At 39.7% G+C, this 24948-nt stretch overlaps 2 protein-coding genes across 2 annotated transcripts; both read left to right on the top strand.

Moving 5' to 3' along the window:
* The first annotated feature begins 859 nt into the window (after window positions 1-859).
* LOC116893675 (olfactory receptor 5A1-like) lies at window positions 860-2134 on the top strand. The gene has a single exon (XM_032895391.1). It carries the CDS (start codon window positions 860-862, stop codon window positions 1826-1828), a length of 969 nt encoding a protein of 322 aa, XP_032751282.1. The 3' UTR covers window positions 1829-2134.
* Window positions 2135-23536: 21402 nt separating this feature from the next.
* On the top strand, window positions 23537-24490 carry LOC116893674 (olfactory receptor 5A1-like). Its single transcript, XM_032895390.1, has one exon. The coding sequence runs from the start codon at window positions 23537-23539 to the stop codon at window positions 24488-24490; it is 954 nt and encodes a 317-aa protein (XP_032751281.1).
* Window positions 24491-24948: the final 458 nt, after the last annotated feature.

Raw genomic sequence — 24948 nt, 5'->3', positions numbered from 1 at the left:
TTGGTTTAATCGTGATTGCTTTTTCAACGTAATCTAAGTAAAGACCATGAAGGGCTGTCAGAAATCTTAAAGGAAAGGAGGATATCAGGGATTTTTATGTTATCTTTCAATGTCCTCTTTTATTTGCTAAGGAAGCTCAAGTGAAGCTTAAATGAGGAAAGTATATTATATCAAAAAATGGTGAGAAAACATAGGAGAAATGTTAGGGATCTTTCTTGATATCCCTCCACTTTGGTGTTTTTCTTTGCTCCATATTTGTTTTTGAGACAAAGTCTCTCACTAAATATTGTCATTAATGGCTAGACTGGATAGCCAGCTTCAATATCTCCCTGTCTGCACTGACCCCTGTCCACACAGCTCTGAGGTTACAGACATACTCTGCAAGACCCTGACTTCTACATGGGTGCTGTTACCTACATGAAGACTCCGGTCGTCATGCTTAGTAACATAAACCGATGGAAGCATCTTCTCAGCCCTGTGACTGACAGCACTTTGAATGGCCTTCTCATTGCCCAGTTCGTTTGCACATCCTTTCTTCCTGCACCTAGCTGGTAATAGCTCACAGGACTGTATCTCTTCTTCATGCTATACAGGGTTTCTTGATTTATAATTATGCCTCCACAGGAATGTTTTACAACTTACCGGGCTATAGGATTTTTCATAGAAGGCTTTGACTTATCAACTCACCAAGAACATTGTTTTCCATGCTGCTATTCTTTAATAAGAAAAAGCAAAGGTTATATATTTCACTGAGAAACATTGAGGCACCATGCCCAAGAGTCTGGGGTAGAGTAGGATGAGGTGAAGTGTTGGGGGATGAAAAATAACATAATCTTCTTCTTTCATCTTTCCTCAGCAGATGATGACAAGCAGATCTGTGTTGGGAGATGGAAACCACACATCAGTGACCATGTTTGTCCTCCTGGGGCTCTTGGACCAAGCTGAACTACAGCTTATCCTTTTTCCTGTCTTCCTAGGAACCTACATCATTACTCTGATTTGGAACCTGGGTCTTATCATCCTCATCAGAATGGACTCTCACCTGCAAACACCCATGTACTTCTTTCTCAATTTCTTGTCATTTATAGATATATGCTATTCTTCTTCTATCAGCCCAAGGATGCTTTCAGACTTCTTAAGAGCAGAAAAGACAATTTCCTTCACTGCTTGTGCCACTCAGTATTTTGTTTTGGCCTGGATGGGTATGTCCGAGTGCTACCTGCTAGCTGCCATGGCCTATGACAGGTATGTGGCCATTGGTAACCCTCTGCAGTACTCAGCTATCATGGCTCCCAGTCTTTGCTGGAAAATGGTTGCTGGTGTCTATGGGAGTGGTTTCTTTAGTAGCTTTGCTCAAACAGTTACTTGTTTTAATCTCTACTATTGTGGGCCAAATGTCATTCATCATTTCTTCTGTGATGTGCCTCAGATCATTTCCTTGTCTTGCTCTGATCCCTTCATCTGCCAGCTGGTTCTTTTCCTGGCGGCTGTTTTTATTGGGTTTGGCTCTTTCCTTGTTATCCTCTTATCCTATGTATTCATTGCAGTTTCCATCCTGAAAGTGGCCTCATTCAAGGGCTGTGTCAAGGCCTTCAAGACATGTGGTTCCCACCTGGCAACAGTGACTCTCTTCTATGGCACAGTCTTCTCTGTGTACATGCACCACAGCTCTCAGCATTCCACAAAGCAAGACAAGGTGCTGTCTGTGGTCTATACTATCCTCATCCCCATGATAAACCCTCTGATCTACAGTCTGAGGAACACAGAGATCAAGGGGGCCCTCAAGAGAATGATGAAGAAGGCAGCACATTTACTTCAGAAAGCATAGCTCTGGGCAGGTGCCGTCCTTAAGGGGAGGGCAGGATTAAAAGCATTGAGGAGACCTTCTGTAGACCTTTGTGTTAACAGATGTAGTAATAATGTGGTTGAGCAGACAGATATAGCAATCACCTGGCTTACGTGGTACCTGGTGTTACTGTGTTAGCTGTTTTTAGGTGATCTGTCTAAGACAATGTTGTTGAAACTGAACACAGTTTTAAAAGTTTGCTTCTCAGTGTCTTATGGATATGACCTTTGCACTCATGAGCTTAGAACCTGTGGTTGCCTACACAGGACCTACATAATATCAAGCCAATCAACATTTTAGCATGGATAAGGAAGGGGCACATGAGTCCTCAGCATGAAGATGAGGAGCAATTTGACAGTTGACTATTATGGATGGAGCAGTATTTTTAAAGGGATGGTCCCTCACAGTGGATGAGCACAAACCTATGTATGTGTGGGCAGCACTAATTGGACTCAGCAGCTTATTTTTTTTAAATGAGGACATGAAATTTAAAAAAAGGAATATGATATGATGGGAAAGTTTTGAAGGACCTGGGAGGTGGATACAAGCAAAACTCATTGTAGGCATATATGAAAGTCTCAAAAATTAATAAAAGAAAGGGACACTATTTAATCTATTGAATTGTTATGGTTTTGTTCAATTTATATATGGGAGAAGAGTTTTTTTGCTTTGTTTTTTTTTCAATTGGACAGAAAAGGTGAAATGTAGGTGGAGGTGTCATTTCCCTAATTGGTTATTGATCGCGTCAATAAAGATGGCAGAAGCTAATTGTGGGAGAAAGGAAAACGGTGGGACTTCTGGGTCCCAGGAGGAAGAGAAGGTAATGAAGAGGGAGGAGTCAGAGCAGGTGGTGGAGTGGACGAAGTGGCAGACATTCAGGTCTCTGGGCACATACAGTTTATAGCCTCTGCCATGGGTGGAGGACAAGGAGGATGGGGCAGGATATTCTTTGCCCAGACATTGAGTTATCTGGCTAGTTTTAAAATATTAAAATTGTCTACTGTTTTCCATCTGCATCGATTGAGTTGGGCAGGGCACACCAGAGCACACCAGGAGGTGAAGGGGCTGTCATTGGTGCCTTGATGGAGTCAGCTGTGAGATGTTGAGGGAGCTCAGGCTGAGCTATCAAGAAAGAGCTAGCAAGTTTTCAAAATTATGTGTAACAATCATGTTTTATCTATCATCTATCAATATCTATCTATCTATCTACTTATTCATGATATCTTGTATGTAGGCTGACCTAAAACTTCCTAAATAGGTGAGGTGACCTTGAACTCTTGATCTTGCTGACTCAACAAAGCTTCATCAAATAGGAGGGGAAAGACATTTATTTGAGAAGTAACCCAACAATTGTTGAATGTCTCCACTCTGTCTCCTCTCTTCCCCTCTTCTCCTCTTTCTTCTTCTCATCTAATTTTTCCCTTCTCTCAATTGCATAAGATTAAAAAAAATTCAGATGGCTTATTTGTAAGACAAAGAAATTATTGGAACAATCACCCCTCCGTCATAGAGCAGCACACCATACTTTATGCATGCTGATTTTCCTATGTGTGCAGACACTGAAGCAAAGTCTAACATCATAGTTTTATTTCAGAACTTGGCTGCTTTCTTGCTTCTAGAATGTGGTCTATAAAAGCCTGTGGTCTGCCTGTCTTCCGGTTAGGCAATGCCAGCTAGTCATCTGGCCTGGCAGCTCTGTTTGTAAAGGTTCCAAGCCATGATTGTGAGTGATGGCTATGGCTATTCCTGCGCTTGTGGGAAGAGGGGCCAATGAACCATACTGAGCACAGGCCTTGCCAATGCTTAAAAGAAAAATGAAAGAGATGAAGTTCTGATATGAACAGTTGGCTTATATTTGCAAAGATGAGACACTAGGAGTCAAGGAAGGTTGTGCATATAACATTCATGAGGTTATAGAAAGCATCAGATATGCAGGATGGTTCCTCTTGTTCAGTTTTACATCAGGGGATCCAAATCAGTTCTATGAACACAAGTTAATAAAGCACCCTTTTATGTGGGTGATCACAGAAGAAATGAGCACTACCTTTCTCCAATTTTCTGCAATTAAAAGTGTGTGTGTGTGTGTGTGTGTCTGTGTGTCTGTGTGTGTGTCTGTGTGTGTGTCTGTGTGTCTGTGTGTGTGTGCATGGAGAGAGCAAAGGACAACTTTCAGTAATCACTTCTCTCTCTTTTCAGCAAGTCCATTTTTATGTCATTGGCTCATCTATACACTTTTAAGACTAAAAATTAAAATTTACTAATCTTGGAGCAGAGATTAAAGGTCTCATGAGAACCTATGCAGTGCAACATGCCCTTTGGTATGTCCAGCCTTTGACATTACAGCTTGACATGGTCATCTACAAGGTTCCCACTGAAGAGCCAAGCACTCAAATTACAAAACCAGTAGCAAAAAGATCACATAGTGTTTTGAGTAAGTATATGATTTTGTGTTGGATCACACAACTGTCCTCAGTCACTTGTGCCTCATAAGGCATGAATTGGCCACATTTGATCAATGTGTGTGATCATGTATACTTATAAAGAATTAGGAGCAATTGATAAATCATAGGAACAGCAACCAGGTGTCTACCAAATTCTATATATCAGAGCATGAAATGGACTTAAGTAGATTTATAAGACACATATCAGGGACATTGTAGAGAGAAAAAGTTTCTTTGACCAAACACAAGGGAAGTTGCCTATTCACCAACCTATAAATAATGCACTGATATCAGGGAGGGTGGGTATTTGGGAACAGACAAAAAGGAAGAGTTGTAGGAAGGAACTGGAAAGTCTCTTGTCCCAGGACCTCAACCTTCCTTAGCCCTCTAGCTGGTCCCACCAGGCCGTGACACACATTAGCTACTTAGATTTGATTCCTCTCTCCACAAATAGCTTCATTTGTAATTTGTCTGTCTGTGCATTTCCCTCAACAGATGGAGAATTGTAGCCCTGGTACAATTGCAAATTTCTGCAGTTTTTTGTTCTTTACTGGCAGCTAACAGGCAGCAAAGCTCAGGCAAACATCTATTCTGAACTTAATTAGTTCCAGTCCATCTGGGAAAGATTTGGGGAGGTTGAAAAAACGAGAAACACACCCAAGACTAAAGTGGTTTTTCTGAAGTGAATTTCAGCTTCCACTCTCAGGCCCTCTTTAGGAGAGCTGTGACTTGTCCTATTTTGAACAGCTCTAAAATGCTTCCTTTGGTGTCCTAAACATTCTAATGTGAGTCTGCTTATTTGACCATTAATAAGCACAGTAGTCTGGGGAATCCTAACCTAACATATGATTTGTTGTAAACCAGAGCTAGTTTTGATTCACTCCAGTTTTTTACTACAATGAATATTTATTGTGCTTCCTTGATAATTGAGCAAACACAAAAGTACTTTCTCTATTCTCAATAAAAAAAAAAAAAAAAAAAAGAAGGATGCATTGCTGATAAATATGTGCCTGGCCACACAACCGAGATTTTTGATAAAATTTTTTGTTTACAAATTTGGTTCGCCAGAAGAAGGCTACAGACTGTTGGAGCATAGGAGCAATAATATGTAACTTCCAAAGCACATGATATGTTTTACTGATAGAGTAATTTGTGGCTGTGTTATTTCAGTGACTTTTGGCATTAGAAAAAAACTTAAGGTTAATTTCAATATTGAAAGTTGGCAAATCAAAGGATATGAGCTCAGCAAACTGGAGTGATGGTAAAGAAAAACAGAAAAACAAATCGGTATGGGGAAGAGGAGATGGAAACCTGCTGTGGTTCTGCACGCCCTTGATCCCAGCACTTGGGAGGCAGTGGCAGGTGGATCTCTGAGTTTTAGGCCAACCTGATCTACATAACAAATTCCAGACCAGGCAGAGCTACATGGTGAGACCCTGTCTCAGGAAAAGAGCTAAGAAAAAGAAAAAGAAAAAGGAAGTGGGGCTACCCAGACAGATGAGGCACATGAGACATTCATGTACAAAGTGACCTCCATCAGCCAGAGCCCTTTCCTGTTCTCTGTGGACTTCTGACATGCAGACATCATGGAGATTTCTACCTCACTCTTTATTGTGACCTGTTTTCACTGTGATGAAAACAATTTGTTCTCTCTTTAGGTCTGGGTGCTACTCCCAGTGCTGTCCTTGCATGCAAGGTTCCCTGTGGGCATGTCAGTCAAGTCCTCTGGAGCTCAGCTAAGAGAACTCCCACCGGAGATCCCTTGGGCTCCAAAGGCCTCCTATTTTGAAATATAGTTCTCTACCTTTCCCTTTCTTTCTTTTGAATTGTTTTCTTTAGGAATAAATCTGACAGAAGAAAAATTTTGCTCTACTATATGGAAATCATGTTGGCAGCCTCAGTGTGAAAAGTAAAACAATAAATGAGAAAATGACTCCACATCCACATGCCTGTGGGAAGTATCGACTGCACTGTGTGAGTCTGAATGAATGAATGAATGAATGAATGAATGAATGAATAATTGAAAGGATAACATGAAGTTGGGAAGGAGATATGATGGAAAGTGCTGTAGGGACTAAGAACTGTATATGGTCAAGATATATATTGCATACATATATAAGATTTTTAAACTCTAAAAATCTGGAGAGAAGGACAAGTCAACTAAACTATGCAAAACCTAAATAAATAAGTATATTATGAGACTGTTTCTTCTATATGCAGGAATATGGTTACTGAGATTCTAATAGGCTTAATTTGGGGAAGAAAACTTAGTAACTAGAATCACTGTGATCAAAATGAGAACTTGAAAGGCAAAGAAACTCTTGATCACAGTTTTAAGACTGGATGTAAACCAGCCTCCTGAAAGAGATTTTAAAGTGGAGACTGAAACCAACTGTCTTAAGGTTTTACTGCTGTGAACAGACACCATAACCAAGACAACTCTTATAAGGACAGCATTTAATTGGGGCTGGCTTATAGGTTCAGAGGTTCAGTTCATTATCATCAAGGTAGGAGCATGGCAGCATCCAGGCAGGCATGGTGTAGGATTATCTGAGACGTCTACATTTTGTTCTGAAGGCAGACAGGAGAAGATTGACTTCCAGGCCGCTAGGACAAGGGTCTTAAAGCCCACTCCCACAGTGACACACCTACTCTAACAAGGCCACACGTCCTAATAGTGGCACTCCCTGGTCTAAGCATATATAAACCATTTCACCAACTCACTAAGAAAGAGACTTGGTATTGAATAAAGATCTGAGTAGTTTAAAAAAATAAATTCCATTCAGTCTCCAGCTCCGAAAAAAAGAAAAAGAAAAAAAATAAATTCCATAATTATAATAAATGTATTGCCCTAGACTAGAAGCAGCTAATGAGGAAGGATAGCAATACATTTTGTTTACCATACCAACTTCAGGTACTATGACAATGATACAAAGCAAGACAGAGGATCTAAAGAGTAAGTAGAGATCAAGCCAGGTACAATGGTACATGCCTTTAATCCCAGGCTGTCCTCAGAATCCTGGACCTAAGAGATGCTCTTGCCTCAGCCTACCAAGCAGGAAAATGGAGGCCAAGGCTATGCCATGTATTTGTCAACCTAATTTATAAGAAATTGGAGGATAAAGGAAATTATACTTCTATCTTTTTAAAAGTCAAATTCAAACTTGATTGCAGTCAATATATATTTTTTTTCAAAATGAATCTACAAAATAATGTGTCTAATTCAAATGTGCATATTGGTAATAATGTGCATTACAATTAATATTCTACTCAACAACTACATCATAAAATGTATAAAATGTGGAGCTAAAAAGATGGCTCAGAGGGTGAAAGCACTAGCTGCTCTTGCAGAGCATACAGGTTCAGTTCCTAGCACCCACATGGTGGTTCATAATAATCCCTAATGCCAGTTCCATGGAATCTGATGATGGAATTCTGAACCCATAGACACAAGACATGCATGTGGCACACATACATACATACATACATACATACGTACATATGTACATACATATATACTTATGTATGTACATACAGGCAAAATGCTCATACATATAAAATAAAATAATCTTTAAAATATTTTAATGCATAAAATGATATCATTGTTAATTTGGGGTGCTAATTTAAACAAATTAAAGGATACCTGTGGCTTGTAAGGTTTTTGCCCTTAGTATGTATGCAAGAATACTCAATTGCCATTTGAGAACTGATTAAGGATGGAAAGTGGGCACCATCTGGTCACCTGTGGGTCCAAATAAGCAAGATGGAAGAAACTCAAAGCTCCCTTCTCCCTGGAGCTGGCATCATTGTTCTCCTGCTCTTAAGCATCATAGCTCCAGATGTCCCCTCCTCTAGACTCTGCGACTCATACTTAATGGGCTCTTACCATCTCAGATCCTCCCGTCATACTGAGAGTTATATCACTTACTGCATGGTTCTGAGGCCTTCAGACTGCTACTGAGTCACAGACAGACTATCTTCTGATCTCCAACCCTTTGAATAGTCTTTTATGGAGCTGACTTGCATCCTTAACTACATATAGAAATTCCCCTAAGAAATCCTGTCTCTGTGTACTATCTATCTACTATCTATCTATCTATCTATCTATCTATCTATCTATCTATCTATCATCTATATAAACATATCTTGTTGGTTCTTTCTAGAGAATTCTTGTATTTATGGTTAATTTAATCTTAGATAGTTTTGCCACAAAAATACAAAACCAGGCTTTGGAATGTTGTCCTTAAGCCCTACTTTGCAGAAGAGTAGAGCTGCCCCTGGAGGCAGGGATGCCAGATAACTGGCTTCATCCCTCAACTGGGTAGTGTGGAAAAGCTGTCCTTGAGGCATGAGAATTGTTGAACTGGCACCTCCTCCTGCTGGCTGTAGTACTTGGGAGATCTGGCCCCAGCCCTCACCTAAGCAAAGCAAGAGAGTTGGCCCTGGTGGTGTGGCCACAGGAGAACTGGCTGGATGAAGTACTCACTTCCACTCAGACCCAGATTCAGGGCTTTGTGTTGGCCCACCCCAACATCTACCACATCAATAAACTGTTGGAGCACTTGAAGGGGCCAGTCCTACAGAACCAAATCTGCAGGATCTTCATAACACAGGACAACAACAGGACATTTGAGGATCCAGTATAGATAGTGCGGCAGAAGCCAGAGGCCTCAAATCAGACCCATGACTCATTGCAATGAATATTGGCAAATAAAGATGTGTGGACAAAAGGGTATCCTGTGGAACACACTGTGACACACCGCAGCTTCCCAGGCAAGATGATTTTTATGATTTGTTTTGGGTTTTATTTTTATTTTTGTTTTTTATTTTCTTTGGGGGAGAAGGTTGCAAGAACAGATGGTGGATACAAGGGGACGGAAAAGATGAGTAGGGTGAGGTACATGGTTTGAAATTCAAAATGGATCAATAAAAAGCTAAAGAAAAATACAAAACCAAATAACATGCAGGCAAATAAATTCCACATAGAGTTATAAATCAAAGTAGAAGACAATAATATAAAACTGAACTCAAATTTATCTCACTAGCATAGTATGCACAGTGGATTGTATTCTCTGGTAGATTCTCTTAAAATACGATCTGGTTTTATGTTTGTTTAGCATTTTAGCATTGCTGTTTTAATGAGCATATTTGAAACAAAGCCCAGAGAGAAATACAGAGGTACAAGTAAAATATCTTGTTCTCATAATAGAATTTGAAATGTTATTTCAGCGTATATTTCTTCCATGGAAACTAGCAAACACTTCAACCCCACATAGGTCCAAAGTCTTGCATCAGACCTCCCTAATAAATCTAAGACAAAGGTTCATTTAAAAGTTTTAAAGGACCTTTAAATATATATGTGGTATAGCAGGGCTAGAAATCACAGGTCCTGAATTCAATTTCCTAATGTACTGTGGAAAATTACTCTATTGATCATTCATGGTCTCATATTTTTATGATGGAGCTAAGCAGTTATAGTGAACATGCCTAACAACCCAACGAACATGATCATAGCTAAAATAATTTTATTAAGAAACTATTTTCACAAAAGTCTAAAAGGTTAGACCCCTATGGGATGTTGCCACCTCCTATTGGAAAAGTGACTAAATTGCATACAGTTTTAAGAGGCCATGTAGGTTAGTGATAGAACACTGGCCTGGTATGCACACCCTGATTATGCATCCATTACTTCAAATAATAATAATCATTGTCTAAAATATTCCACTTTGGGCGACTGACATAAGACAAGTATCTAGCAGTGACTGGTCACCATCAAACACATGACATACCCTGTGCTCTACACACTATACCAGGGTCTGTTCATAACAGAATTACTAAACAAATAGTGTTAGATTCACACAACAGAAAAGTACACAGTGATAAAAATGAGTGAGTGATATTCAATACAACATGGGTAAATGGTAAATGCTTAGATGCTAAGTGAAAGTAATCAGGCTCAGATTGTGTTTCCTGCTGCCATATGTGTTGACTGTTCACTTTGTCTCTGGAAGCTTTACATTGACACTGAACTCCATATCAAGATTACAGCATCCTGTCAATGACAAGCACCTACCATTGTCACCCTCATACTGCTTTTCAAAGACTGTGGTTCTTCCTCCCTTACTTAACTTACTATCCTTGTAAGTCCCTTATCCTTGATTATCTAAGGGACTTTTCTCCTCACCTCTAAGATATTTCATACAGACGACTCATAACAAACTCAAGTTAGTATTCTTGTTTCATGAAACACTGGATTATTTGCTTTGAGTTGTACCAGAGGGGATCAGTCATCTTGGTCTATTGATCATAGATCACTGTCTGATGCAGTAAAAGGTGTTATAGTTACTCCAAGATGGTAAATTCAAAATCCAGAATACTTGCTACCCAATCTAATCCTGCAGAATATCCTACATTATAACAGTTTTATAGTACATTGTCCGTATGATCTCCAGGATACTTCCAAAACTATCTAGCAATATCGTTCAAGCTTAAGAAAAACAATTTTCCTCAACCTCATGCATGGCTCTCCACCTCCTGCTGCATGCTGACATGAGTTGGTAGCAATGGGAGCTGAATTTGATAGATCTTGAGAGGGTAAATATCACTTTGTAAAACAATCAATTCACATGAACTTAAAAAATATGTATCAATCAAGCATCTTCCTCAGACAGGTACTGTCTCCATGGCTACACAGAACCACAATTATTAAAGTTTCCAATCATTTGAGTCTACTCTAATGCCTCCATTCTAATATTATGGTCTTTCCCCCAAGTATATCAAGGACTAGGGTTAAGGGTTGATTGATAAAGAACTTGCTATACAAACATGAGAACCTGAGTCTGATTTCCAGTATATACATTTTAACTGTCAGATACGGTAGATCTCAGGATAATTGATACTTGCCAGCCACCCAGTACAATTAAATCAGGGAACTCCATGTTCAGTAACCTTGTCTCAAAAATTAAGATGGAGAGTGATTGAGGAAAACACCAGATATCAACCTCTGACACACACACACACACACAGAGAGAGAGAGAGAGAGAGAGAGAGAGAGAGAGAGAGAGAGAGAGAGAGAGAGAGAGAGATGGTATATTGTACATTTCACTTAAAAAGTTCTGTGATAAGCACAGTTAAGTTTCCTTATGACCTTAAGTCTTGTTAATGTACAAGAAATAAAATAATTTCTAGTGACTTTGTGGAGACAGTTGTATGATTAGGATGTGATTGAAAGTTTTAAACCTCAAAGTTATTATTTCTATGTGTCCCCATAGAAATACCCAACCCATCTAATAGTCACAGTATCCAGTGATAATATGGTAATAGTCAAGTGTAGCAGTTGTTTAGTGTTCCAAAGATTGCCATAAATAGGACCTGCATTATAAGCAGCTTTGTTTAATGAGCACCAAGAAAGAAAACTTCTTACTTGTTTCTTGTGGGTTATAATAAAACTACAGTCTTTAGTGAACTGTAGGCAAACTAAATTCAGCAGCATAGTCAGTAATTATTCACTGTGACAAAATAAAATTCATTTCTGGAATATAAATATATTCAACATAAAGAGGGAAGTAAATCTGATGCATCGCAATGAAAGAATGAAGAATAAAAACAATATGACCTAAAGGAATGTTAACTGGAAAACTTTATCATTTATCACTACATACCTATGGATACTTGATCTTTGGCAAAGAAGACAAATATATACAGTAGAAAAAAAAAGAAAGCATCAATAAATTGTACTGGTCTAACTGGCAGTCTGCAAGTAGGAGAATGAAAATAGATCCATATTCATCACACTGTACAAAGCTCAAGTCCACATGGATCAAGGACCTCAGCAATAAACCAGGTGCACTGAATCTAATAGAAGAGAAAGTGGGAAAGAGCCTTGAACATATTGGCACAAGGGGAAATTTTCTGAACAGAACTCCAATGGCTCAGGCTCTAAGATCAAGAATTGATAAATGGGACCTCATGAAACTGAAAACTGTAAGACAAAAAACACCAACAATAGGACAAATTGACAACTTACATATTGGTAAAAAAATCTTCACTAATCCTACATCCAACAGAGGTCTATTATCCAAAATATATGAAGAACTCAAGAAGTAAACCTCCAAAGACTCAAGTAACCCAATTTTAAAATGGGGTACAGAGCTAAACAGAGAATTCACAACAGAAGAATCTTGAATGACTGAGAAGCACTTAAAGAAGTGTTCAGAGTCTTTAGTCATCAGGGAAATGCAAATCAAAATGACCCTGAGATACTAAAAATGAGATCATGAATTTTGCAGGAAAATAAATAGAACTAGAAAATATCATCCTGAGTGAGGTAACTCAGACCCAAAATGACATACATGATATGTACTCATTGATTAGTGGCTGTTAGTCAAAAAGTACAGAATGCCTAGGATACAACCCACAGACCATAAGAAGTGTAACAAGTAGAAAGGTCCAAGTGAGGATGTTTCAACTCCACTTAGAAAGGTCAACAAAATAATCACAAGAGGCAGAGGGAAGGAGGGACATAGGTGGAAGAGGGGAGGGGAGGAGAAAAGGGGAACAGGATCAGGTATGGGGGAAGGCACCAGAAGAGAAGCCCAGAGGGCCAAGAGAATGAGTGGAGATTAGCAGCATCAGGAAGGAGGGATGGGGGATGGGAGGACCCTCTAGAAAATACCATAGGCCCAGGAGGTCAGAGACTCAAAGGACTCAATGGGGGTGACCTTAGCCAACCAGTAGACAAGGCCTCAAGTAGAGGGACAGGATTACTAACCCACATTCAAATATTTCTGTCCCAGAGTTGTTCCTGTCTAAAAGAATTGCAGGGACAAAACTGGAAAAGAGGCCAAAGAAAAGACAATGGCGGGCCCAACTTGGAATCCATCTCATGGGAGGGCACCAAGGCCTGACACTGCACTGATGCTATGATGTGCTTACAGAAGGAAGCCTGGCATGGCTGACCGCTGAGAGGCTCTACCAGCAGCTGACTGAGACAGAATCAGATACATCCAACCATTGAACTGTGGTCCAGGTCTGCTATGGTTGAATTAGGGTAAGGATAGAAGAAGCTGAAGGGGAGAGCAACCTCATAGGAAGGCCAGCAGTCTCAATTTCCTCAAGCCCTAGGGAGCTCCAAGATACTGAACCACTAACCAGGAGCATACACTAGCCAGTCTGAGGCCCCTGGCACAAATATAGCAGATGTATGCCTGGCAGGCCTTAGTGGGAGATGTGCTTAGTCCTAGAGAGTCTTGAGGCCCCAGGAAGAGCAGAGTCCTGATATGGAGGGGAGAAATACTCTCACAGAGGCAAGGGGGAGGAAGAATGAGATGAGGAATTGTGAGGGAGGGTGAACCAAGGTTGGGGGCAATGATGGGAATGTATAAAATAAAATAATAAAGATTGGGAAAAACAAGTTGAAGGCTTTTCATTAAAATCAAGAGTGACACAAGGAAGCTGACTCTTCCTTATAGTTCACTTACTATCTGTGAAACTCTAGACCAAGCAATTAGTCAAGAAAAAGAATTTAAAACATTCAAAAAATTAGAACTCAAAATGTCTACATGTGCCATGTTTGTGTATTTAGACAATTCCAAATACACTTCCAAAACACCATTAAAACTAATAAACAAATTCTAATTTTGTAAGATACAAACCCAAGGCACACCCCCAACACACAAAATCAGTACTATAAGCCCGAGAGCCATGCTGCCTTCCTGTTTAGGGCTCTCTTGCTATAAACAAGTGTTCTTTTCCTATTGTGTTAATGCCACATTTGGGAGACTTTATGCTTTTGTTTGGTTGTTTTGTTGTTTAAAATGTGCTGAAGCAGTGTCTCTGGTCCCCATTCTGAGATGAGAGTGATGTAACCATAGAGAGAACATGTGTGTCTTCTTGTATAAGGACACAATGAGAAGTTGGTAGTGTGCATATCAGAGTAGGGGACCTCACCAGAACCTGACCACAATGCCATTCCACTCTTGGATGTCCCAGTCTCCAGACTTGCAAGGAATAAATTTATGTTTATAAGCCACACCATAATTTGTGATAGGAACCAAAACAAAAAAAGTGGTATCAAGAAGTAGACATGTTCCTACAGACTTGAAGAATTTTAGGCTCATGCAGTTAAAACCTAACATGATCATGAGTAGGTCATTCAGGGTAAGTCTGGTGAAGGATCAGAGAGTCCTGGAGAAAGCTTTTATCCTCTCAGAAAATACCTAAGCAATTATGAACACAATGCTGATAGAAATGTTGTATAGTAATGGCTGTTCTGTGTAGGTCTAGACGGAAGTGCTGATGAGTGGTGTGAAAGATGTTCCTTTCTATACTATGGCAAATAATATGTGTGAATTGTATTCATGTCTTAGTGTCTTATAGAAGGTAGACTTTTCCATATGGGCACAATGACACTTCTATTTAAGCTGCCAAAGAAATGATTTGATTCCAAATTCTATACTAAAGAAGGAAGAAAGAGAAACAAAAAGGAGAAATGCCTGAAAGATGACATAATTAACCAAACTAGAACTTGAAAATTCCATGTCTAAGTCAAGGCAACTCTTATTTAAAAACAATTAATTGGGGACTTGCTTACAGTTTCAGAGCTTACTCAATTATCATTATGACAAGAAGCATGGCAGCACACAGGCAGGCAGGCTGGCATGGTGCTGGAGAAAGAGCTGGAAGCCTACACCTTGATCATAGGCAAAGAGGAAGACTCTTGGGCTTGGCTTCGACTTTTGAAGTTTCAACTCCCGCCCCCAGTGGCACACTTCCTCCAACAAGGCTACACTTTGCATCCTTTTAATACTTTCAGATAGTACCATTTCCTGGTGACTAAGCATTCAAATTTAGAAGCATTTGGGGGACACTCTTATTCCAACCACCACATTTGGGAAATTATCAGCCTATCCATATTTCAAAAAGTGGGGATTGTTCAAAAACAGCAGTAAGGGTGTTGCCAAGTTACATTTCAATGGTGAGACAAGTTAGAACAAATGTGAACTAGACACTTCAGGAGGAACATAACAGCACACATACACTATTCATCAAGACAAGGAAGGAATGACCATGAAAGTGATTGGAGACCATTAGGGCTCTCTCACTGGTCTCCAAAAGGAGAAACAATTCTTAGTTCTCACAGGCTGGATAACCTCTGCCCAAAGCTGTTGGGATTGGGTCATCTATGAGACCTCTAGGATTACAAGACCTGTCTCATAAAACCAGGGGAACAGGACTTTTACCTGAACTGATCTAGAAGGATGGACCACTACCCAAATAGAGCTACTATGATATATATTAGAAATTCTACACAAAGAATAAAAAGACATCAATACTCTGACACAGACTAGATCTAAAAATATAAAATTATCTTAATTCTGAGATAAGAGATAATATATTTAATAAATGGAAAATCCAAAGAACATACATAAAAGCAATATCCTTTTTAAGATTTATTTATTTTGTTTTACGTGTATGAGTGTTTTGTCTGTCATGTATGTGTGTACCACAGGCATTCCTGATGACCATCTTGTAACCATTAGGTTACAAGAAGGCATCAAATACCATGGAACCAGGGTTACAGATAGATGTGCACCATGTGGATGCAAGAGTAACAAGCACTATTAATTATCATTTCTCTAGCGCCAAAGCAACATACATTTTAGCTTCAAAGAGAATAAACCAAAAAGAATAGAATACTCAGAAATAAAATTTTTAATTACATGTGCCAGATAAGCTTTGATCACGTTTATATGGTAGATTTGGCTATAAGTTCAAGATTAATGAAACAATATATATTAAATAATAAGTTTTAGCAAAAACACAAAAATAAAAATACATTGATAGATGCACAAATGTTGAAGTCAGAGGGTCTGTGTTTCCCCAAGAGAAAAGGTTCAGCATCTGTCACTGAAAGTCTTAGGATATATTATCATTAATAAAAAAATTGATTATCAGTGTGATTAAATATTATCCACACACTTAAAAGATGATATAGATCAAGATCTGCTAACTCGTTCAGCAAAGATCTACACAATAAATACTTTAGGTTTTGTGAGTCTTGTGTTGCTTTTTTATCATTTGATTTTACAACCTTTTAAAATATACTTTTTAAATAATTGTTATACGCAGCCAGTGAAGGACCAGGTTTGAACACTGGGCCATGGTTTACTGACTCCTGGCATAGATTTAAAGTTAAAAGACAGGTTAAAGAATTTTGTGCATATCCTGAGATGTGCATATCCTGGGTCTGGGCTGCAAATACAGATGATGAAGATGCGTGTGGCCTCTAAGACAACCAAAGATGAGATCACTCGCTGAAGGCAATGAGGAAATGAGGGCCTGAGATAAAGGTATGAGAAACTTCCTGTGTGTGTGCGTGTATACACTGATGTGTGTACGTGCACGAAGATACACATACCTGTGTGCATGTGTGTGTGGAAGCATTGGCATTGGGTTTCTTCCTTAATCACATCCAAACTTATTTTTTGAGACAAGATCTCTCAGTGAACCCAGAGCTTCCAATAGTTTCAGAGAATTTCCTGTCTCTACCTAGCAGTATGGGGATTACAAGCGACTGCTTCCAAGCCTGGCTTTTCTAGGATTACAAGTATCCACTCACATTTTTTTTCATCAGAATAACAATTCAATTGTACACAGTGGTCATGAAATTTTATAATTAACTATTTTTACTGTGGTGTGATATATATATATATATTCATACTCCACAGTTGTACCATTTTATGTTTTTAGAGTACATATATACATGAATACATGCACATACACACACACACACACACACACACACACACACACACACACACACTTTGATAGGCAACAACTGAGACATATTATCCAGCTCTTTTGGGGGTGCAAATTTTTTTTTATACTCCAGATTTTATTCCCATCCCGGTCAACCCCCCAACTGCTCCATATCCCATACCTCCTTCCCCCACACACACCCCATTTCCAAGAGGATGTCCCCATCCCAAACCCCTCCCCACCAGACCTCTAAACTCCCTGGGGCCTCCAGTCTCTTGAGAGTTAGGTGAATATTCTCTCACTGAGCCCAGACCCGGTAATCCTCTGCTGTATATGTGTTGGGGGGCCTCATATCAGCTGGTGTATGCTGCCTGGTTGGTGATCTAGTGTCTGAGAGATCTCATGGGTTCAGGTTAATTGAGACTGCTGGTCCTCCTACAGGGTCACCCTCCTCCTCAGCTTCCCCCAGCTTTTCCCTAATTCGACCAGAGGGGTCAGCAACTTCTGCTCATTGGTTGGGTGCAAATATCTTCATCTGACTCTTTCAGCTGCTTTTTGGGTGTTTCAGAGGGCAGTCATGACAAGTCTCTTTTTGTGAGTACTTCATAGCCTCAGTAATAGGATCAAACCTTGGGGTCTCCCCTTGAGTTGGATCCCCCTTTGGGGCTGTCACTGGACCTTCTTTTCTTCAGGCTCTTCTCTATTTCATCCCTGCAGTTCTTTCAGACAGGAAGAATTATGGGTCAGAGTTTTGACTATGGGTTAGCAACCCCACCCCTCACTTGATGCCCTTTGTTTCTGCTGGAGATGGGCTTTATAAGTTCCCTCTCCCCATTAAAGGGCATTTCATCAAGGGTACCTCCCTGCAGAATTTGGGTATGGAGAGCTGTGGTACATGGTCAGCTCCAGGCACAGATAGAAACCTGAAGTATCCTGACCCAGACTGTTCTTCAGTTCCTGTGTCCTGAGGGCTCCAGTTGGGTTGGAGCAGAAGTGGTGGTCTTACCTGTGTTCTCATGTGTGTCAGCACTCCTGGGAGACCAGCCTTCTCCTGGCAGTATCTGGGTATGGAGAGCTTGATACAGAGTCAGCTCTGGGGAACAGATGGAAACTGGAAGCATAATTTTGTTTTTAATACAACCATTTAATATTCTGTTGAGTAACCGTAAATCATATTTTTCTTATCTGTCTATCATTTGATGAACACCTGGCTTTGTTCAATTTCCAAACTTTTGTGTGTGGAACCACAATGAAAATGGATGTGAGAACAATCCTGGCCAGAGAAATTTCTAAGCAGACAGCTTAGAAAAAAGGGCTGCATACCTATTCTTAGCTAATTATTATGCTGAGATTCTGAGCCAACAAAATGATCTAAAGATACATAGGATCAAATGTTTACTTGTTTTAGAAGAAGCTTTTTAACCATTTTGAATTTGTTTCATCCTCTGAACTTTGTGGGGGCTTTAGGGGAATCCATGAATTAACACACAAAAAGCATGAAGTACAAGCTTAGTACATGGTCCAGCTCCCCAAGTTCCATTGCAGATTGCCCTTCAGGGGAGGGCCTGGCTGTAGAGAGGACATTTAATAACCATTGTCTTTGGAGCATTTGCGTGAGTTTTACTGTACACAACCCCAGAGAGCAATTAACTACAAAGCCTTTAACTGAATTCCTTTCTCTTTCATAAAAAGCCTCTGGGGAAAACACAATGAAACTTCTCCAAGGAGAAAAGAAGCAAACCCTTCCCACATTCACCACAAATACCAGTTTTCAAACACTTCCAAAACTGACTGTAAATGTATATATTAGCTTCTTCTTCTTCTAGTCTTAACAATCTCTTGCTCTTCCCAACCTTCCAGTATCTTTTCCCTCCATTCCTCTTTCTGCACTCTTTGTTTATACCAAGCAGATATTTTCAGTCCTTGAATGCTATCCTCAATTCCTTGTCTCAACTCATCAGCATGTTGGAACGTGGATGCGGTTAAATGAAGTCTCATTAAACGTATTTAGAAGAAGGATAACTCAAGACTGACATGAGTAAGAGAGAGAACAGGAGGGAGAGGGTGAGTGTAGTTACTCATGGACCACTCTTTGTGTTCATAACTCGATTAATCTTACTCACAGAGAACCCTAGAGACCTACAAGTTCAGATAGCACCCACAGTTTCACTTATAGCTTTGTTCTTTGCACCATTCATTTTTAGCTACCCTTCCTTGAATTCAACCAAATCTTGTTTTGGAGTTTTGTTTTGTACTTACTTTCAAGGAAACTTGCTTTATTTCTTGGAGCAGTTTTATGTTGTCAGCAGCTATGAACTGATAATAGAGAGGTTTCCACATGGCCTCTGCAACTTCTCCTAGGACCAAAATCGTTTACCCAGTGTTCCTATGGATGAGCTTTCATGGGCATGGCAATGGTATCCAGCATGAATTTATTAATGCACTGAGCTCATGTCTGGCAGTGGACATGGTACAGGTTTAGGAAGATGTATAATACCAGGTATTCGCCCATACAGATGACCTCCTGACCAACACATTCGTCATTCTTCCCTTCCCCAGGGCACTAGCAATCACAAAGATCTTGATAATGTTTCCATAGCTTTGTCTTTTTCAGAATATGTGTTTGGAATTAGAGTGTGTGGTCTATGGTTTCTTTTACTTAGAAAAACAAATTTTATAGCCCTTTCATATCCTTCAGAGGCACAGTAACTAATTTGTATTTTAACATTATGCTTTTCACAATGTCTGATATATTTTTTGTTTATTTGTTCCCAGGTGTTTTCATATAGCATTTGTATGCTTACACAAAATCTGGGGCAAAAAAATGAAACAAATTGGTTGGATATTTCTGAAAACCCCTTATTTTTTACACTTGCACTTTCTCTTATCCAATTCAAAATTAGAATTCAAGACAACACATAGAAACTCAAGATTACCAATAAAGCCTACTATGTGTCTCTGAATCCTGTACACTCATTATATCAGTTGGGCAGGTAAATAACCTCCATGTCATAGTGTCTTATTAACTGACGAGTGTAGAGAAAGGTGCTTTTCATAATTCTACACTGGGTCTTAAATGACTCTCATTGTTGGAATAGAATAAAAGAAACATGTCTTGTCATCTGCTAACTTGTCAGTTATTAAATATTCAGTAGCATTAAGTCTTCAGAAAAATCTTGAATTCTGAATTTATAATTACATTAATTTTCCACTAAAATATCTGTAAAAAATATCTGAAGTGTTACTAAATGTAAAACAAAAATACAAAATAATTTCAAAAGCGTTACACTAAAGAAGAAAAATTTCTCATCATATTAATCTGAGAGAGGCTGCCAAGTAAGAAATGGAAGGTTATGCTCACTTTGGTAGCTCATACACTAAAATTCAAATAATATCAGCATGCTCCCTCTGCAATGGTGACCCAGAAAGTCATGAAGCAATGTGTACTAAAAACATTTTAATTTTCTTTTTTATTGAAACAATGTATACAATGCATTCTAATCAGTTTCAGTCTCATACCTCCTCCCAGATTCTTCTCAACTCCACATCCTTCTTTCTCTCCCTCTTTTTTTTAAAAATTTATTCATTTATTTCATGTATATGAGTACACTATTGTTATCTTCAGACATATTGGAAGAGAGCATCAGATCCCATTACAGATAGTTGTGAGCCACCATGTGGTTGCTGGAAATTGAACTCATGACCTCTGGAAGAGCAATCAGTGCTCTTAACCACTGAGCCATCTCTCCAGCCCATCTCCCTCTTTTTTAGAAAACAAACAAAAAATTACAATTTTAAAAAATGAAAAAATAAACACAAAGACACACATTTTAAAAAATACTCTATTAAAAACACAAAATCAGAAAATATAATATATAAGCAAAAGCCAGTACAAAATATCTACAAAGTACCATTGAGTTCATTTTGGGTGGACCATTTACTACTGGTCATGGGGACTTCCTACCCTTGTAAGGCTAATACCCAGGCAGACTGCATTGGAGAGAAATACTTTTGTTACTGATTTTCCCCCTTCAAAGCATTTTCTGTATCCTTTAATAATCACAGCAACTTGTTTTTCTATTTCTGATTTTCCACATTTGAATAGCAATCATTCTTTTGCCAGTGTCCATAACCTTCTTTGTTACATTGGATAACTCAAAGTGTTTAGTTCAGTGTTTAGTAAGAAAAAAAAAGATGTAAGGAAGGAAGGAGAGGGGGGAGGGAGGGAGGGAGGGAGGGAGGGAGGGGGAGGGAGGAGAAGAACTCAATATCTCAAGACCCTGCTTCTAGAAATGTAACCAAATTTTGATCAAGTTTCCTTCTCCTTGATGGTCTTCTTAAACATATGTAAGCCTTTGCTGTTAAGAAGAGCTCTAAGGGATTAGAGAGCCAGAGGGTAAAGTCACTTGCCTCTAAATCTGAAGACCAGAGTTCAGTTTCTGGGACCTACATGATTGAGGGAGAGAACTGACATCCACAAATTGTCTTCTGACTTCCACACATGGGAATGGTACAAATGTGCCTAAACACACACACAAAAAAAAAAAAAAAAACTTAATGCCAAAGGGTAAATTAAAAAAAGAGGAAACAAAATTTCTGAAGGAATTTCTATGCCCTTGAATATAGTCCCAATTATTAGTAAGTACAATAAAAAGTAATTTGGACAGAAAGTAATTAAGATAGATTTCACACAGCAGATCTCCAAACAAATCACACACACACACACACACACACACACACACACACACACACACACACCTCTCCTTCCTCTCCTTTTTTTCCCCAATGCTTTGAACTTTACTATGTGAATCTGTGACACTGGGTTAAAGTCTTGGCTTCTTTTGAACAATCCCTTTATATTCAATAGGACTCTTTGAGCTTCATTGATCCCCTGCACACTGGATAAAAGCAAGAGCTGAAACAGCACGACTTTGAGGGCTCCAGGTACCTGCATGAGAGAGGCAGAAGTCACACAGAGTGAACGAAGGACACAACTCAGATCAGGACAGACCAGAAAAGTCAGAGTGCTGCCAACTCTTCAGTGTGTCTGAGGTCAGTTTCAGTCTGTGTGCTTCCCTCCGAAATAACTTTACATGCTAAGTTCAAACCAGGCTATTTTGGTTAAAAGTCATAAAGCTTTCTTAGATGTTTACTAAGTTAGAAAAGGACTCTACTCAGTGTTTTCTATGTACAACATTCTGGGTTAGGTGCTTGGTTTTGTTGTGCTCTAGAAGGTTAATGCTATTTACAAAGTTGAGGTTCTGGCAGAGGTGAACTTAATGAGGTCTCTGCACTTCTCAGAGTCTCCTTCAACTGTGTAAGATGGGTACGGTGTTTGTTGCACCTGTACTTCGTGATGTTCTGTTGTTGTTGCTGCTGTGTTGTTGTTGTTGTTGTTGTTGTTGTTGTTGCTATGACACACTACCTGAGATTGTGTAACATCCAGTGAAGACACTTATTTATCTCATAGCTCTAGAGGTTGCAAGTTCACAGGTAGTCAGCCACATCTGGTGAAGGTATCATGCTGCATCACAAAGTGGAGGAGAAAGCATAAAGGTAAACAGATGGTGTGTAAAGAGAACAAAGAAACTAACCTAGTTCCCATAAGCCCACTTTTACCTAGACTAACCCATTCCTGTAAGAACAAATGCAGTCCCAGAAGAAAGACACCAATGCTTTATCAAAGTTTCATTTCCCAATACCGATGCCTTGACAACCAAACTTCAACATAAATGATGGTAGGGAAAAATGATATGAACACTATCCCATTCTGTAAGTGTCACTTTCAACGGAGCCCTAGGACAGGACACAGTGACTCATCTAGAACACACATCTTAATTACTAACTAGCCACTTAATATGTGTTGGCATTTTACATATGAAACTTATTTGTTTTTAAAGCAAATTCTTAAACTACTTACTGCAACCTAGTTTAAAGATAGAGAAATTGAAGCAGGAGATGTTAGATAGCTCGGCAGAGTGATGCATGGGTGAATGGTGCAGACGTGAATTGATTTCTGGGAGTCTAATGCCATAGGTGGTATTCATCTCAGCTACAGTTTATTGCACAAACATTTAACACAGTGATGCAATTGAGGAGAAGAGACATTGTTGTATACATTCATGTATGTGTATATTCACATGTGTGCAGATTCATATGCATGTGGAGACATATTTACACTGTCACTTAATAGGCACCATCTACCTTGTTTCCTGAGATAGGTCAATTAATGACTTAGAATTTGCCAAGTAGCTTAGGCTGGCTGTCCAATCCCTGTACTGACTTTTAGCACTAGTTCTCAAAATCTAACTCAAACTCTTATTTTTACAAGCACTTAACTGAGTGAATCATCTCCCAGGCCTCTTTTGTCTTTAGCCCTCTGTGATGTGCAGCTCCTTAAGCATGTGTAACCACTTGTCCATAGCATCTGTAATGTGGATGATTGTTATTAACCCAGGTCTGCCCCTTGCCCTTGTGGTCTCTGTGAAACATGGCTTTAACGAACCCACGGAACAGCTCGTCAGTGATCATGTTCATCTTCTTGGGATTCTCAGACCACCCAGAACTCCGAACCTTCCTCTTTCTGACTTTCCTGGGCATCTATCTCGTGACCTTGACCTGGAACCTGGCCCTCATCTTTCTGATCAGAGGTGACATCCGTTTACACACACCCATGTACTTCTTCCTCAGCAACTTATCCTTCGTTGACATTTGCTACTCATCCTCTGTAGCTCCCAAGATGCTCTCTGATTTCTTTCGAGAGCAGAAGACTATCTCATTTCTGGGATGTGCTGCCCAGTTCTTTTTCTTTGTTGGTTTGGGCCTAACTGAGTGCTTCCTGCTAACAGCAATGGCATATGATAGATATGCAGCCATCTCGAACCCCCTGCTTTATACAACCATCATGCACCAGGGTCTCTGCATGCGTATGGTGGCTGGGGCATATCTTGGTGGCTTCCTGAGTTCTTTTATTCAGGCCAGTTCCATATTTCAACTCTGCTTTTGTGGGCCAAATGTCATCAACCACTTCTTCTGCGACCTCCCACCAATCCTGGCACTTTCTTGCTCTAACACATTCTTCAGCCAAGTGGTCAATTTCCTTGTAGTGATCACAGTAGGAGGGACATCATTTCTCATCCTCCTGGTCTCCTACAGTTACATAGTGTCTGCTGTCTTGAAGATTCACTCTGTGAAAGGCCGATGGAAAGCCTTCAACACATGTGCCTCACACCTCATGGCAGTGACCATGCTGTTTGGGACAGCACTTTTCATGTACCTGCGGCCCAGCTCCAGCTACTCATTTAGCAGAGACAAGGTAGTGTCTGTCTTCTATTCGCTGGTGATCCCTATGCTGAACCCTCTTATTTACAGTTTGAGGAACAAAGAGATCAAAGATGCCCTGTGGAAAATGATAGAGAAAAGGAAAGTGTTTTCTAACTTGTGAGTAAAAGCATATTCCTCAACTCTACTGGAGGCATTCACGACCCTTGGCATCACCTCTGCCTCTACCTTAGACAAGAAAGGCATTATGTATTGATATTTGAAAATGAACTATTTAAACAATCCCCAGGAGAGTACAGGAAGAGATGACTGGAATTGGGGGTCCTAGGACAGATGCGGAAAGCTAGTACAGTGAAAAGTCCCTGAAATCCATTAAGGGTGACCCTAGAGAAGTCTCCTAGTAATGGGGAATACAGAGTATGAACTGGCCATCTTCTGAAACTAGGAAGGGCTTAAAGTGGTGGAACTGAGACACCAACACAGCCATAAAACCTTGTATCTACCATCTGTCCTGCCTGCAAGATGTGCTGGGGCAATCGTGATGCAGAACTTTCGAGAGTGGCCAGCCAATGACTGATCTAACTAAAGGCCTACACTGGGAGAGGGAGCCCATGCTAAACA

Source organism: Rattus rattus, chromosome 2 (genome assembly GCF_011064425.1).
Source record: "Rattus rattus isolate New Zealand chromosome 2, Rrattus_CSIRO_v1, whole genome shotgun sequence".
Taxonomy (NCBI): Eukaryota; Metazoa; Chordata; class Mammalia; order Rodentia; family Muridae; genus Rattus; species Rattus rattus.
This window is presented reverse-complemented; position numbering and strand designations above follow the sequence as displayed.